General features: G+C 42.4%; 1 protein-coding gene across 1 annotated transcript in view; it reads right to left on the minus strand.

Moving 5' to 3' along the window:
- Positions 1–13,644, minus strand: part of otog (otogelin) — a 67,035-nt gene that overhangs the window by 37,259 nt on the left and 16,132 nt on the right. The window contains exons 18-23 of the mRNA XM_086026222.1: positions 10,755–10,879; positions 10,076–10,288; positions 9,623–9,788; positions 5,387–5,461; positions 5,049–5,092; positions 4,609–4,774 (exon numbers count right to left, since the gene is read on the minus strand). Of these exons, the coding sequence (XP_085882348.1) occupies positions 4,609–4,774; positions 5,049–5,092; positions 5,387–5,461; positions 9,623–9,788; positions 10,076–10,288; positions 10,755–10,879 (789 nt within the window). The remainder of the gene's footprint in view (positions 1–4,608; positions 4,775–5,048; positions 5,093–5,386; positions 5,462–9,622; positions 9,789–10,075; positions 10,289–10,754; positions 10,880–13,644) is intronic.

The raw sequence follows: 13,644 nt of genomic DNA on the forward strand, positions 1-13,644 counted from the left end.
CCACTAGTTGAAACACGGCATTCTGATTAAATTTGCGTTCGTGGAATATAAATTAAGCAGCAAAATGCGATATAAATTAAGCAGCAAAATGCACTCGTTTGTAGCCATCTCTGGGGGCGGCCATTTTGTCTTCTGTCAACTGAAAATGACATCACAACTGCTCACAACGACCAATCACGGCTGACCTGTTTTCTGAATCTGAGCCGCGATTGGTCATTGTGAGCAGTTGTGATGTCATTTTCAGTCGACAGAAGACAAAATGGCCGCCCCCGGAGATGGCTAAAAACGAGTGAATTAACACTTATTCCACAAACGCATTTATCAGAATGCCCTGTTTCAACTAGTGGGTTTGCATAGAACATATTCTTGAAAAAAATATGTTTGGGTTGACTTCAACTTTAATGTGAAAATGAACTATTTATGGTAAGGGGACACACTTAGCTTTGTTTCAATTGCAAGATGTGTTAACCTTTTCAGATCATTTTTGTTCTCAGCTTGCCTGCCTTCTAAAGACAAAGAGGACACACGTTTATACAGTGTCCGCTGATAGTGTAGTGGTACACACGCCCGAGTTGTGTGCGGGCAGCGTGGGATCGATTCCCGCTCAGTGACAGTGTCTATGTGTGCCCTGCGACTGGCTGGCGACCAGTCCGGGGTGTAGTCTGCCTTCGCCCGTTGACGGCTGGGATAGGCTCCAGCAACTCCCCGCGACCCTGTATAGGATAAGCGGTTTGGAAAATGACATGACATGACGTTTATACAGTAAATGTACTTGCAAAGGTTTGAAGAAAACAAATGAACTCTTTGTCGGTCACAAGAAGAACCAAAGCAGTCTCCCATCCAAAGGAAGGATGCCAGAAAATGAGAGGGCAGCCAGGTTGCATGAGTGAGCACCAGTGAATAAAATGTGGTTCGATTCGTTACCTACATGAGAAATCTGGACAATTTGGATTCTCACACAGGAAGGGAGAGACAGTCTTTTTTTGTCTGGCCCCCTCCTCCATTTACTCCTTGCTCTGCAATGTGAAGCTGATAAGTATCGTGTAATATCAACGGCTGAGTTATATCCTCTAGTGAGGCTGTAGACAATGCAGTGACAAACTGAATGACCCCTCCTGGAACCCCCTGATGCAACTGAGTAGAGTTACACCCCAGATAAAACGGTGTTAACAGTTTCCTTTATCCTCCAGCCAAGTTGTTGCATCAATTACTCACATCAAAGTTGCCGACATTTGTGACTGTACCAACAAATATGTGTATAATACGGACAAGCCAACGTTGCCCAAGAAAATAATTTAATTGTCGTGCGTGGTATGCAGTTGAGTCAAATAGACATTGGTGTGTCTGCCTGCTTATTTTAAATGTGCAAACTAACTGATAAAAATGTGGAATAAATACATTTTGAAGATTGACTAAAGAAAAAGCAGAAGTGATTTCATTAAAGAGGAAGTAAACTCCAAATATGACTTTAGAAAAATATGTTCTATGAGCCTCCGCTAGTCAAAACACGGCATTCTGATTAATATTGCGTTTGTGGAATTTGAATTAAGCAGCAAAATCCACCCATTTGTAGCCATCTCAGGTGGAGGCCATTTTGTCACTTCTGTCGATTGAAAATGACTTCACAGATGCGCAGGGCTCAGACAAGCTCACCTGTTTCCTGAAGCTGAGCCATGATTGGTCGCAATGACATGTGCCCCATATTGTTTTTATTTCACCGATCACCACACTGTGCGTGTGTGTGTCTGTTGTTTTTGTTTGATATTTTTTCTTTGTTTGGCGGCGTGTCTGCTCGTGCGGCGCCTGCTTGTGACGTGAAGATTATATTCTCGATGCCGATTGGCTGTCTCAGACGAGGGATGGACCGGTACCATGCGGTCGATTAAATATGCAGGACGGAACGCGGCGGCGGTTAGGCGATGCCCGCCATGACTTCGAGGGCTCACAACATATGAGTATATTGTGATGCATTTCATTGGCTAAGAGACAGAGAATTGTTTTTTTTTTAAAAAAAAGAAAATGACATACACGCTCTCCCGGCTGTAAAGGTAGAAAGACGCATGAGCGCTCTCGGCTCTAGTGGTATAAACGCGGTTATGCGGTCCCGGGGGTTAAACAGCGTAGAAGACATCACTGCCAAATAGGGCTGGGTATCGATTCAGATTTCCAAAATCCATTCAATTCGATTCACAAGGGCCCGATTCGATTCACGATTAGCAATTCACTGTGACTGATTTTCGATTCAGTCAAGGCTTTTACGCTGTACTAATTTTACTTTCATACGGAAAACCTTCTCAGCAATGCTGCAAATAGTAGAAACTTCTTGCTCTAACTTGGTGCAATAGTAAAAAAATATTTACATTAAGAAATGACCCCGATGCAGCTACATTGATCATGTATGTTTTACTGAACATGACCTCATCAAAACAATATCAATATTTATTTCATAATTTTTTTTCAACCAAAAAACTTGCAGACATCTGCCCTCAAGCTTGTGGCCGCTGATTTTAGTGCTTCCGCCGTGTTGTTCTGATACGCTACTCTTGCGTGGTGACGAGATCTCGCGTTACATGAGAAGTTGCATGAATTTATGGGACAAAGACGTATTAAAAGGAGCGATTTATGGTGTTATGAATCGATACCAGGCTACGAAAAGCAAAATCGATTCAAATAGAATTTTTCACCGACCTATGCAGCAGTAACAACTTAAGCCTGTGAATTCTGCCAAGCAAAAGATGTGACAAAGAAAATGATCAGGGCAATTATATTACTCTAGAGTTCATCTGTTACAATTAAAGTAATAACAGTAAGTACTACTATTCATGAATAAATAAGTTGTTGTTGTAGAAAAATATTGTTAATGCTGTTTCCTTTCTGTTAGAAGAGAAAATGCTTTTTTCCCCCTTCAACACCATTTCGTAAGAGAGACTTTTGCAGTTTTCTCACTCCGGTATTTATTCCTCCTGATGTGGTAAATAAACCTTTTGTGGTCATATTCACAATGACAGTCATTTGTATACTTTCAATTACGTAAAATGATGGCATTCCGAGTTTTTGTCATTTGAAAGGTCATCTTGGTTCACTGGACCTAATGACTCACTCTGCTAAATGACGCAGAGTCCTGAAGACCAGGAGCTGTTTGTGCACCTGGCTAACCTTTTCTCTGTGTAATGACGTTAGCAATAACACCGTTGCGCCTCATGGTCTCAAGATGATAAAGTTTGGCTTTGAGAAATTTGATCACATGCATCCATGAACAATTTAAGGTGAAAGACCGTAACTTGAGTGATTATATTAGATGTATGACATACTGGTTTAAGCTGTCGTAAAAACTGTATGTGGGTCTTCACCTCAAGGAGATAATATCTTTTAAGTCTTTCATGTTTTACGGAGTCGCAGGCAAAGGTTAAATTGTGGCAACAATATACTGTATAACATGAAGACAAAATGCTAATTTGTGGTCACAAAATACAAATTTATGGCCAGGACACAAAATACTAATTTGTTGTCACAAAGTAACTTTAATGTGCACAGTAAAAGCAATTTTGTGTTCATGTCTATTTTGGCACAGTTAGAAAAGGAATGTTCCTCATGTCATGCCTGGGGCTCCGTATGTCTTCAAGAGTTTGAAAAATATGTATAATAAAATTGTTCTCAAACCTAGCTCCCAGTGACATGGATGTAACTATTAGTGTATTGAAGCTGTCGACAAACAAATTGTGTTTTTTTTCCTAGCATTTGGAAATTTTAGTTCCCAAATGCTTCCAAATGTCTGCAAATGTAGAAACTAGGGCTGCGCGATATTGGAAAAACATTCGATTCGCGATATGGATGTTGACTATAGTTATATCGATATGATTGCGATATTTGACATGTAGCTACATATATGACATTTTATTATCTAATGAAAGAAGGTTTTTTTTTCATGTGGCAAAAAAGGTGTCCTTAGCAAATTAATTGTAATTCCCCTACATAATCTCCAACTATTGGATGGTGAAGGATCAAAAGTTTGCATCTGACTGCTGGTAATTCAGATAAAAGCATACAATTTCATCAGAAAATGATTGCATGTCTTTGAGATATGCATAGGCCATTATCACGATATCGATATTTTTCAATATATTGTACAGCCCTAGTAGCAACATTTAGTTTATGTAAAAAATCCTTGACTAGCACAAAGCAGACTCTGCCAGTCATCCCTGTAATCTGTGCAAAGGGGTCATTAACTTGGGATAGATTTCTTTAACCCCCGCCAGTGTGCACTGTTATCATGATGACTTTTTGCTTGGTATCACAGAACAAAACTACTTAACCCTCTTTTTGGGCAAGTAGCCAGTCTGGATTATAGGGATCAAATAACTGTGTTCATGGTAGAGGTCCTCATTGGATGGCTATGATGACCTGAGTTTCGAAGATTTGTCCCAGAACCTAGTAGTCTGCAGTAATAGTTAGCAGCAATAATGATACACTAGCCTCGTTTCCCCTTATCTTTCATCTTCACACGGAAGTCACACAGTAGCCGATCAATTTCATTTTGCCAGAACGCACAAGGATTGTGTAGTCCTCATTCCGGTGACCGCGGGATAGTCACGAACATGTTCTACTCACCCAGAAGGGCAGGTACATCCACTGACACATGGCTCATGTACTGAGCAGGTCAGGTTGAGGAGGTAAGATTCACAAGTACGCTCACAGGCCACACCTCGTCCTGGAAGGAGGCCATTCTCTCCCTCCGAGCAATTGTGATATAACTGACTCTCAGGGCATAAGCTTCCTACAAGAACAGAACAAATCACAGATAATGGGAAGAAGATGAATCATTCTGTAAATAAATAATTCATATACGGTATTTTGGGGCCCCAAAAACAGTAATTCATGAGATGAATGACATCTAATAAAAAGACTTCAAAGTGCATTTGTAAAACATTTCAAATTACAATATTAAGCCAAAACGTCTTTTTAAATGCAAACCCTATTATAAAGAGTCAAAAACTAAGCATCGTTCATTTTATTTGTGAAGGCACAGTTTGTTTTCAATTTGTACTTACCACCGTCTGTTGTTTGTGACACAAATTTCCCATCCAGACACAACCTGGAACAATGACAGAAAAGTCATTATGATGATGATGATGATGATGATGATGATGATGATGATGATGATGATGATGAACTAATGCACATCGGGACATCTGACTTGCAGCAAATAGTCCACTTGAAAAAAACGATGTGCACTGCTCCCACTGTCTCCATATGTATTTCTCCCTTGGTCATGATAATTAAGTTCCAATATAATTTGGAGGACTCAAAAAGCAAGTGTGTGTGTTATGTAGGCTGTAGTTCCATTTTAAGCATCAAGGAGAAGCAAAGATGGGCAGAAAGATCTTACTGAACACCTGCTGATGTCATGATCACGTCTCTTGGTTCATAATCAGCACCGAGGAAAGTGCAGGGACACTCACTCCTGCAATATCACCAGAAAACAGATGAAAAGCACAACTCAGTCCATGATTGCAAATGTGAGTTTAAAAATTGCCAAGGTTTTCCTTCAAAACTGTAATGAAATAACTCTTGCCAAATCACTCACTGGAATGATTTACTCTCAGAAGACATAGCAACAGTTTCACTTTTTTTTTTATTGTATTTTTAAATGTATTGATCCGATTGGTGTCCCTGGCCCAGCAAACTATCATCCTTTATTTCATCTTGGAACGTGGTCATGATCCATGTACAGAATCTACAAAATACAATTAACTCAAAATGAGCACAGACATACGACAGTGTATTCGTCACATAACTAACACACATTCAATTCTGCATATAACGAGGCTGGGTAGGGCCTGTTTTCCAGTCGGGGTGAGTGTTGCTCCGGGCTCTGTTGTGCTGTGGCGCTGCCCGTGGGCCCAAAGGCAGAGTGGGGTGCTCTGGTCAGACCGTAGCTCGCTTTTCACCCCCACTCCATGCTCCAATCCCACCCACCCTGGGGTCAGTGTGTTCCCGTGGCTTGGGGTGGGCTGCACCTGGCCTCTGGGGTGGCCTTGGGGATGATCAGGAGGGGGTGAACCGGTTTTGTCGGGACAGCCGCGTCTACCTCACTGGGTGGTCAGGCTCTAAGGTCATTGTTCTCTTGATACACATCACACACATTATATCGGGGTACACAAGGTCAGAATAGATGTCACCTAGGGTGGCTGGATGATCTTAGCTAAATACTTTAGCAACTACCGTGACCCATGCTCTTTGTTTGGGGATACATTTAATACAAATCAGTGTACTGCTCAAGTACTTGTCTATTTTTTTTTTGCTTGTCTTTCTTTGTCTGAATCACAACCTCTCTTAGATTAGGTTTTAGCTTCCAATAAGAATTCAAGTGTTCAATTTTTTGTTTTGTTTGTTTTATATGCTCAAGGAGTGCAGGAAAAGATCACCACAGTCGCACAGAAATGAAACTTGCCTGCTGCAAGACATACATGCATGTTGTGCGTATTTCTCTTTAATACATGGTGTTTGCGAGTCATAGTATAGACCAGGGGTCGGCAACCTTTAACATTCAAAGAGCCATTTTGTCCCGGTTTCGAACTCTTACAAAAAATAAAATCGCAGAGTTGAAGGTCTCTTTCAAATCTGAATTTAAATGATCCATCTAGCAGAAAAATGCCATGAGACATCGTCCTTTAGAGAGTGTAGCCTTGATCTGAATTTAAAAATACAATGGTAAAAAGAGCACTATTTCAATAAATATTTAAATATTTAATTAAATTAATATTAAATATTCGCAGAAAATGAATATTTATATTACCTGGTTGGGACTTCTGCTCCTGAACCTCTGTGCACAGACAGCGTCTGTAAATCGGGGCTGTGGGAATTCACTTTCATCTATACGCAGGACTGTAAACTGCCATCTTTTTTTTTTTTTTAAATCAGATTTTTGGGAAGCGTTCATATTACAGTAGTTCATATTACAATATAAATACGACTTGGTCTCTTTCGTGTGTGATCATATGCGTCCCAAAAGTGACCCACATGTGCAGAAGAAGAGACGACGTCACTCACGACATAGTATGGAAGTAGATGTGCGGAGATGGGCATTCCGTCCCAGGGACAGAACGGGAACCCACTTCCATCCTTGCTTAGTCCGTCCTTTTTGAAAGACTTCTCGTCCTCCGTCCGTCCATCCACAAAATGGGCATCCATCCGGGACGGCCGGAGGACGAGAAGTCTTTTAAAAAGGACGGACTAAGTAAGGATGGAAGTGGGTTTTCATCCGTCCCTCTATTCATCTCTAACCGGGTCAAGTACTGACTGACCGTGTTGTGTTGGGTTCTTTTAAAAAGCAAGACCGCTGCATGTTCTCTTCTACGGATCCACCTTCAGTAATTGCCTGTACATATGTAGGATGTAGAAATACAGTATTTGGGGGAAATGATGAGGCGAGGCTTTTCGATTTGATTTCATGGAGACGTCAAGATGACATCACGTCATAACCGCATGTCAAAAAAATTAGCCGATCTGAAGCGTGGCTGAATTACTACTATTGCCATAAAGGTCCAGTTTATGCTTCATGGTACAAGTGGGATTAAATTAAAGTCAAATATAAAGTCAATACTGTTACTGCTGTCAGCGACTCTGATCCCTCTGCCTGCGCGGAGCGCATTTTGGGCTCCTGATGTCAATGTCGGATGTATGCGACCTGGAGGTTCAGACTGCGGTCGCATTGCAAAAAAAATCCAATAGGTATCCAATATAGGACTTCATATGAAAGTGACCAAAAACTTTGACATGATGCACGTTTTTCAGACAAATAACACGCACTTCAATCGGACACTTAATAATAATAATTATTATTAATTAATTAATTTTTAATTAATAATTACAAATAATTAATAATTTATTTTCCCAAGCCACGCAGAGCTGTATGCAGCTCCGGAGCCGCGGGTTGCCAACCACTGGTAGACCATCCAGTATATAAACATGCAGACAAATAGTAGAAATGAGTTAGTCCATCTTTATGGATGGGCTTCAAAATATGAATATACTATATTAAAATTAAACCATGCAGGATAAGGGTGTTGAAAATCAACCCAAAAATGTTCTTTGTAATAATATGTTCTATGTAGCCCCACTAGTTTAAACACTGCATTCTGATTACAGTAATATTGTGTTTGTGGAATATAAGTCAAGCAGTAAAATCCACCCGTTTTTGTACATCTCAGGGTGTCGCCATTTTGCCACTTTCTGTCGACTGAAACTGACATGACAGTTGCTCAGGGCTCAGATTGGCTGTTGCCTCAGCGACTGTGATGTCATTTTCAGTCGAAAGAAAGTGACCAAATGGGCCATTCCTTGAGATGGACAAAAACGGGTGGATTTTGCCACTTAACTCATATTCCACAAACACAATATTAATCAGATTGCCGTGTTTTGACTAGTGGAGGCTCAAAGAACATATTTTTGTAAAGATTTTTGGGGAGTTGACTTGACTATTTAAATAATACATTTATATTTGGCATGTAAACAACCACAACAGTTAATGCTATCATTCTGACACATTACGAGTTGCTTACCTGATCATTTTTTCTTTAATAAAATGTTTAATATGACATTTACAGAGTAAGATCAAATTAAAGTTGGCCTATTCTATGGACCCTAAAAACAGCTGGGTTAAAAATAACCAATAATCAAAAATGGACTGAGCAACAAATTGGCTCAATTTGACCGACTTTCTTGCATTGTTTTGTACAAAACAGCCCATTTTTGGGGTTGTTTTGGACAAAACTACCGATTTTTGGGGATTGTTTTCTGCAAAAACAACCAAGAAAGTTGGGTCAAATTGACCCAAGTGGTAGATTGGTCGACTTTTGACCTAAAATTTTGTTATTTTTAACCCAACTGTTTTTAGAGTGTGGTAAATGGCACGGCTTTGTGACATATGGTCCACACATTGGCCTCTGTCTTACAAGTTCTCTCTCACTGGTTATCAGATATCTGTGTTGTCCCGAGCCTAAGTGGGACTGAAAGGGGGGTTTCACGGTCACTTCCTTGAAGTAACTCTATCACATAAGTAATGCTGCATAGGGATGTAAAATCGTGGGACAGTTAAGAGCAAGTAAGCTGCATGTCGCCCATGGCAAAGCAGCCTGAAAGGGAGCGCCCGCTGACTGAACTCTCAAAAAGTCCCATTTCCGAGCTCAACAGTTTGGAACGGCAGAGATTTCTATGGTATGGTAAAGTATGCTATGGTGTGTATGGTATAGCACGGCAATACTTCATACTTAGTCAATGTAACAACCGCCATCTGGCCATGGGTGTCGTACCCGTGGTTGATGAGGGTGTTCATACTTTTCCTGCTATTATTGCACACTGATAACAAGCAGTAAGCTACTCCATCACCATTCACAACGAGCCTTCCCTCTGCATCTGGCCTACAAAGGCAACATCCAAGCAGATCAAAACATGACATTAAAAATGATTTGTTTGGTGAAGTTAGCTCATGCTAAGATCCATTGATCACATTGATTTCCCACCTGATGTCTGTCATAAACAATATTGTATCATGTTTATGATCAGAAGGGTAAATGTCCACCACAGTCTTGATTTCTGACCCAGCCCCCTCAGCCAGCCTGACCTGTGCACGCAGGTGTGCGTTCGCTGGTTGTAGAATAATCCCAGCGGGCAGACGCAGCCTTCTTCACACTCCCCCCCACAGTGCTGCGGAGAAGAGAGGGCGGAGCAGCGGCGTTGGCAGGACGACACACACACACCATACTGCATGGTGGTGGGGCAGGTGACCGCTGCAGTCGGACAGGCAGGCAACATCGACGGAAAGTTTGAATTGGAGGGTTTGACATTTGTATATTATTCAGCAAACAACTATTCTGCTCATTTTACCAGCAACTCGGTTTGCACGCGACATCATTTGCTCACGGTCGTTATAACCAACTAATTAGTCACATCATCAACTCCAATCAATCAGTATCTATTCGAAAAGGGTCTTTTGGCATTAATTGATCATGTTTCTAACATTTTCAAAAATGTATAATACAGAGCCTCTGAATAGGATACTAATACTAATACTCACCACAGTCGAGTATGTGTGATCGGAAGTCAATGACGATGGAGAATCTGCGGCAGTGGCGAGCATAGTGAGCCAGAGCGGAGCAAAAGCAAGCTGTTCCGCATTTGCAGGTATCTGAGCGGCACTGCTGATGAAATGGCACTGGACTGAGGTACTCATGGCAGGGGGAGAACAGATCCCGGTTCAGAATATCACACATCTCGGATGCATAGGCCACTGAACAAAAACAAAGAAGAAAGGAGGTGAGATTGTGGGAAAAGTCAAACAGGCCGTACAATCTGACTGCATTAGACAAACCTAGATAGATGGATGGTTAGATAGGTGGATAGATAGATAGATAGATAGATAGATAGATAGATAGATAGATAGATAGATAGATAGATAGATAGATAGATAGATAGATAGATAGATAGATAGATAGATAGATAGATGGATAGATGATAGATGGATAGATGGATGGATGGATGGATGGATGAGGGATAGAGAGAAAGATGGATAGATGGATAGATGGATGGATGGGTAGATAGATAGATAGAGAGAGAGAGAGAGAGAGAGAGAGAGAGAGAGAGAGAGAGATAGATAGATGGATAGATGGATAGACGATATTAAAAACATTGAGAGCTACAGGTACTATATAGACAATACAGTACAGACAATACAGTATAATATAAGAAGGACTGACCAGCTTGTTGGTGTGTGTCGCAGGGGTCAAGCTGAGGAGGGATCAAGCTGAGCGTACATGCTGACGAGACCCTCCAAGCATTTCCAAACAGTAAAGGAGTGCTTTCTATCATACCAGCAGGAGACCTGAAGGGGGACAAGATTACATGAATATCCTAGGTCAGGAGCGGATGACTATAAGGATAAGTCATAGTGATGATGATCATTTACACCAAGCGAGTTGTATGCTACGAGCATGAATTGCATTCGAATGTTTTGCAATTCGTCACAGATTCTGCCAATAATTACAGTATGTGCGGGAGCCTAACACAGCTGGGTTACAGTGAAAAACAGATTACACCCTGGTCACCGGTTAAGTTAATGAAGGGTGATTTTGAAGAGAGCTGAATCAATACAGGTTGGACAGAAGTTGTTTTTGGAAAATAGAAGTTGAGTGCTGTCAGCATTGCAGAGGTGGAAGGAAGGGGGTCAGAATGTTAGTGTTCAGCTCAAGGGTCGGCAACCTGCGGTTCCGGAGCCGCATGAGGCTCTTTCATTCTTATTTTGCGGGAAAATAAATAATAAGTGTCCGATTGAAGTGTATGTCATTTGTCTCAAAAACGTGCATCAAGTCTTGTTATTGAGTCAAAGTTTTTGGCCACTTTCAGATGTGGTCTTAGACCGGATACCTATCAGATTTTTTGCAATGTGACCACAGCCTGAACTGCCAGGTCGCATGCAGTCGACCAGTGAGGAGCCCAAAATGCGCGGAGCGATCAGTGCTGACAGTGGGGAGATCGACTCTGCAATTGTTTTGAGTATTGACGTTATAATAGTCTTTAATTTAATCCCACTTGAAACATAAAGCATAAAGTGGACATTTATGGTGTAGTAGTAATTCAGAAATGGCTCAGATTGGCTCATTTTTTTACCTGCCGCCATCTTTACTGACGGCTCCACAATCGAAACGCCCCAACACGCTACGCCATTTACTTCCGTAAACACAACGTCGTGAGTGACGTCGTATCTTCTTGTGCACATGCGGGTCACTTTCGGGACGCATATGATCACACACCAAAAAGACCGAGGTCGCATTTATGATACAATACAAGACAATTTTATTTATGTAGCGCATTTCATAACGCTAGAGCTGTAACAAAGCACTTTACAAACAATGTAACATGAACACTTAAACACAGAGAAAACCTTTTTTTTTTTTTTTTTTTTTTCAAAAAAGACGGGAGCTACAGTCCTGCGTAAGGATGAAAGTGACTTCCTACAGACCTGATTTGCAGACGCTGTGTGCAAAGGTTCAGGAGCAGAAGTCCCATTAACCAGGTAAAATCAAGATTCAAGCCGTTATTTTGCAAATATTTCTTTTTATTGTTCAGTGAAATAATCCTCTTTTTTTCATTGTATTTTTAAATTCAGGTCAAGGCAACATACTGTAATATCTGTTCCTTGTTTTGTGCATGTGCTGGCTGGGCCTATGGGTAGTGAGTGACGTCATAGCGAGGGGACAAGGAGTTTAGGAGGGAAGTTGAGGGAGAGAGCGTGTGGATGATTGAGCGCATGGGCGTGAGTTGTGGCCACCAGCAGCTCTTGTGTAAATGTGTACGGTTCTCTGTTACGATCTGTGATTAAAAACGACGATCAGACTGCATCCGCGACTGTGTGCATCTTTGACCACTTCGAGGGGCATTACATTTGGTGTCAGAAGTGGGATGGACAGACGTGGGGGACCCCAGTCATGTTCGCGTGAAGATTGGGGACACTTCTTGTACAGCCCTGGTGGACACTGGGTCCTCAGCCACGATTGTGAGGCCTGACGTCGTTCCAGTGGGAACCGTCTTAGAATCGACCTTTACAAAACTGAGGACAGTGACCGGTGAAACGGCCCCCATGAGAGGCAGAGGGACATTTGTGTTTGTTTTGGGGGGTTTGTCGACAACTCACTCAGCTTGGGTGGCGGACGTGAATGACCCATGTATTCTGGGTCGGGACTTTTTGAAAGCTGCAAAAGTTGTGGTGGATTTGGGAGCTGGGGTGCTCAACCTGCCGAATGGTCAGCGTGTGGGGCTAGTTCCGGCGTCTCAACGGGGTACTTCGGGGGTAATCATCAACACTGCTGACCCTGCAGCAGACAAGCTGGCGTCTGGCGTGGTCATGGTTCCCAGAAAGAAAAGTACCAGACCGCGGTTCTGTGTGGACTACAGGCCGCTCAATAAAGTGACAAGAAAGGACTGCTACCCGCTCCCGCGGATAGATGAGACGTTGGATCTGGTCTCTGGGTCTGCGTGGTTCTCATCGCTCGACCTGCGCAGTGGCTACTGGCAGGTCCCCCTCACCGCCGAGTCCAGACCTAAGACAGCGTTCTGCACCCCCAGAGGACACTGGCAGTTTAAAGTAATGAGTTTTGGACTCTGCAATGCACCAGGAACGTTCGAGCGCTTGATGGACACAGTGCTCTCGAACATTCCGCGGCAAGAATGCTTGGTGTATTTGGACGATGTCCTCGTCCACGGTGAGTTCTTCCAGACTGCGTTGGAGTCTCTAAGGCTGGTGCTGGGTAGAATTGCTGCGGCTGGACTGAAACTGCACCCTGAAAAGTGCCACTTTATGCGGCGAGAGGTGGAGTTCCTGGGTCACCGAGTGAATGGAGACGGCATCAGCACACTGGAGGAGAAGGTCAGCGCCATCAAAGACTGGCCAGCCCCAAAAGATCAGAAGCAGCTTAAGAGTTTTTTGGGGCTTTCCTCATATTACAGACGGTTCGTGAGAGGATTTTCTTGCATCGGGGCGCCCTTGTTCCGGCTTCTTCAGGGCAACCAACCCTTTTTGTGGACGCCGGACTGTCAGGAGGCATTTTCCAGCCTGAAAAATGCCCTCATCAATGCTCCTGTTCTCACTCC

Source organism: Filicampus tigris, chromosome 3, assembly GCF_054856515.1.
Source record: "Filicampus tigris isolate MCC_2025a chromosome 3, RoL_Ftig_1.0, whole genome shotgun sequence".
Lineage (NCBI taxonomy): Eukaryota > Metazoa > Chordata > Actinopteri > Syngnathiformes > Syngnathidae > Filicampus > Filicampus tigris.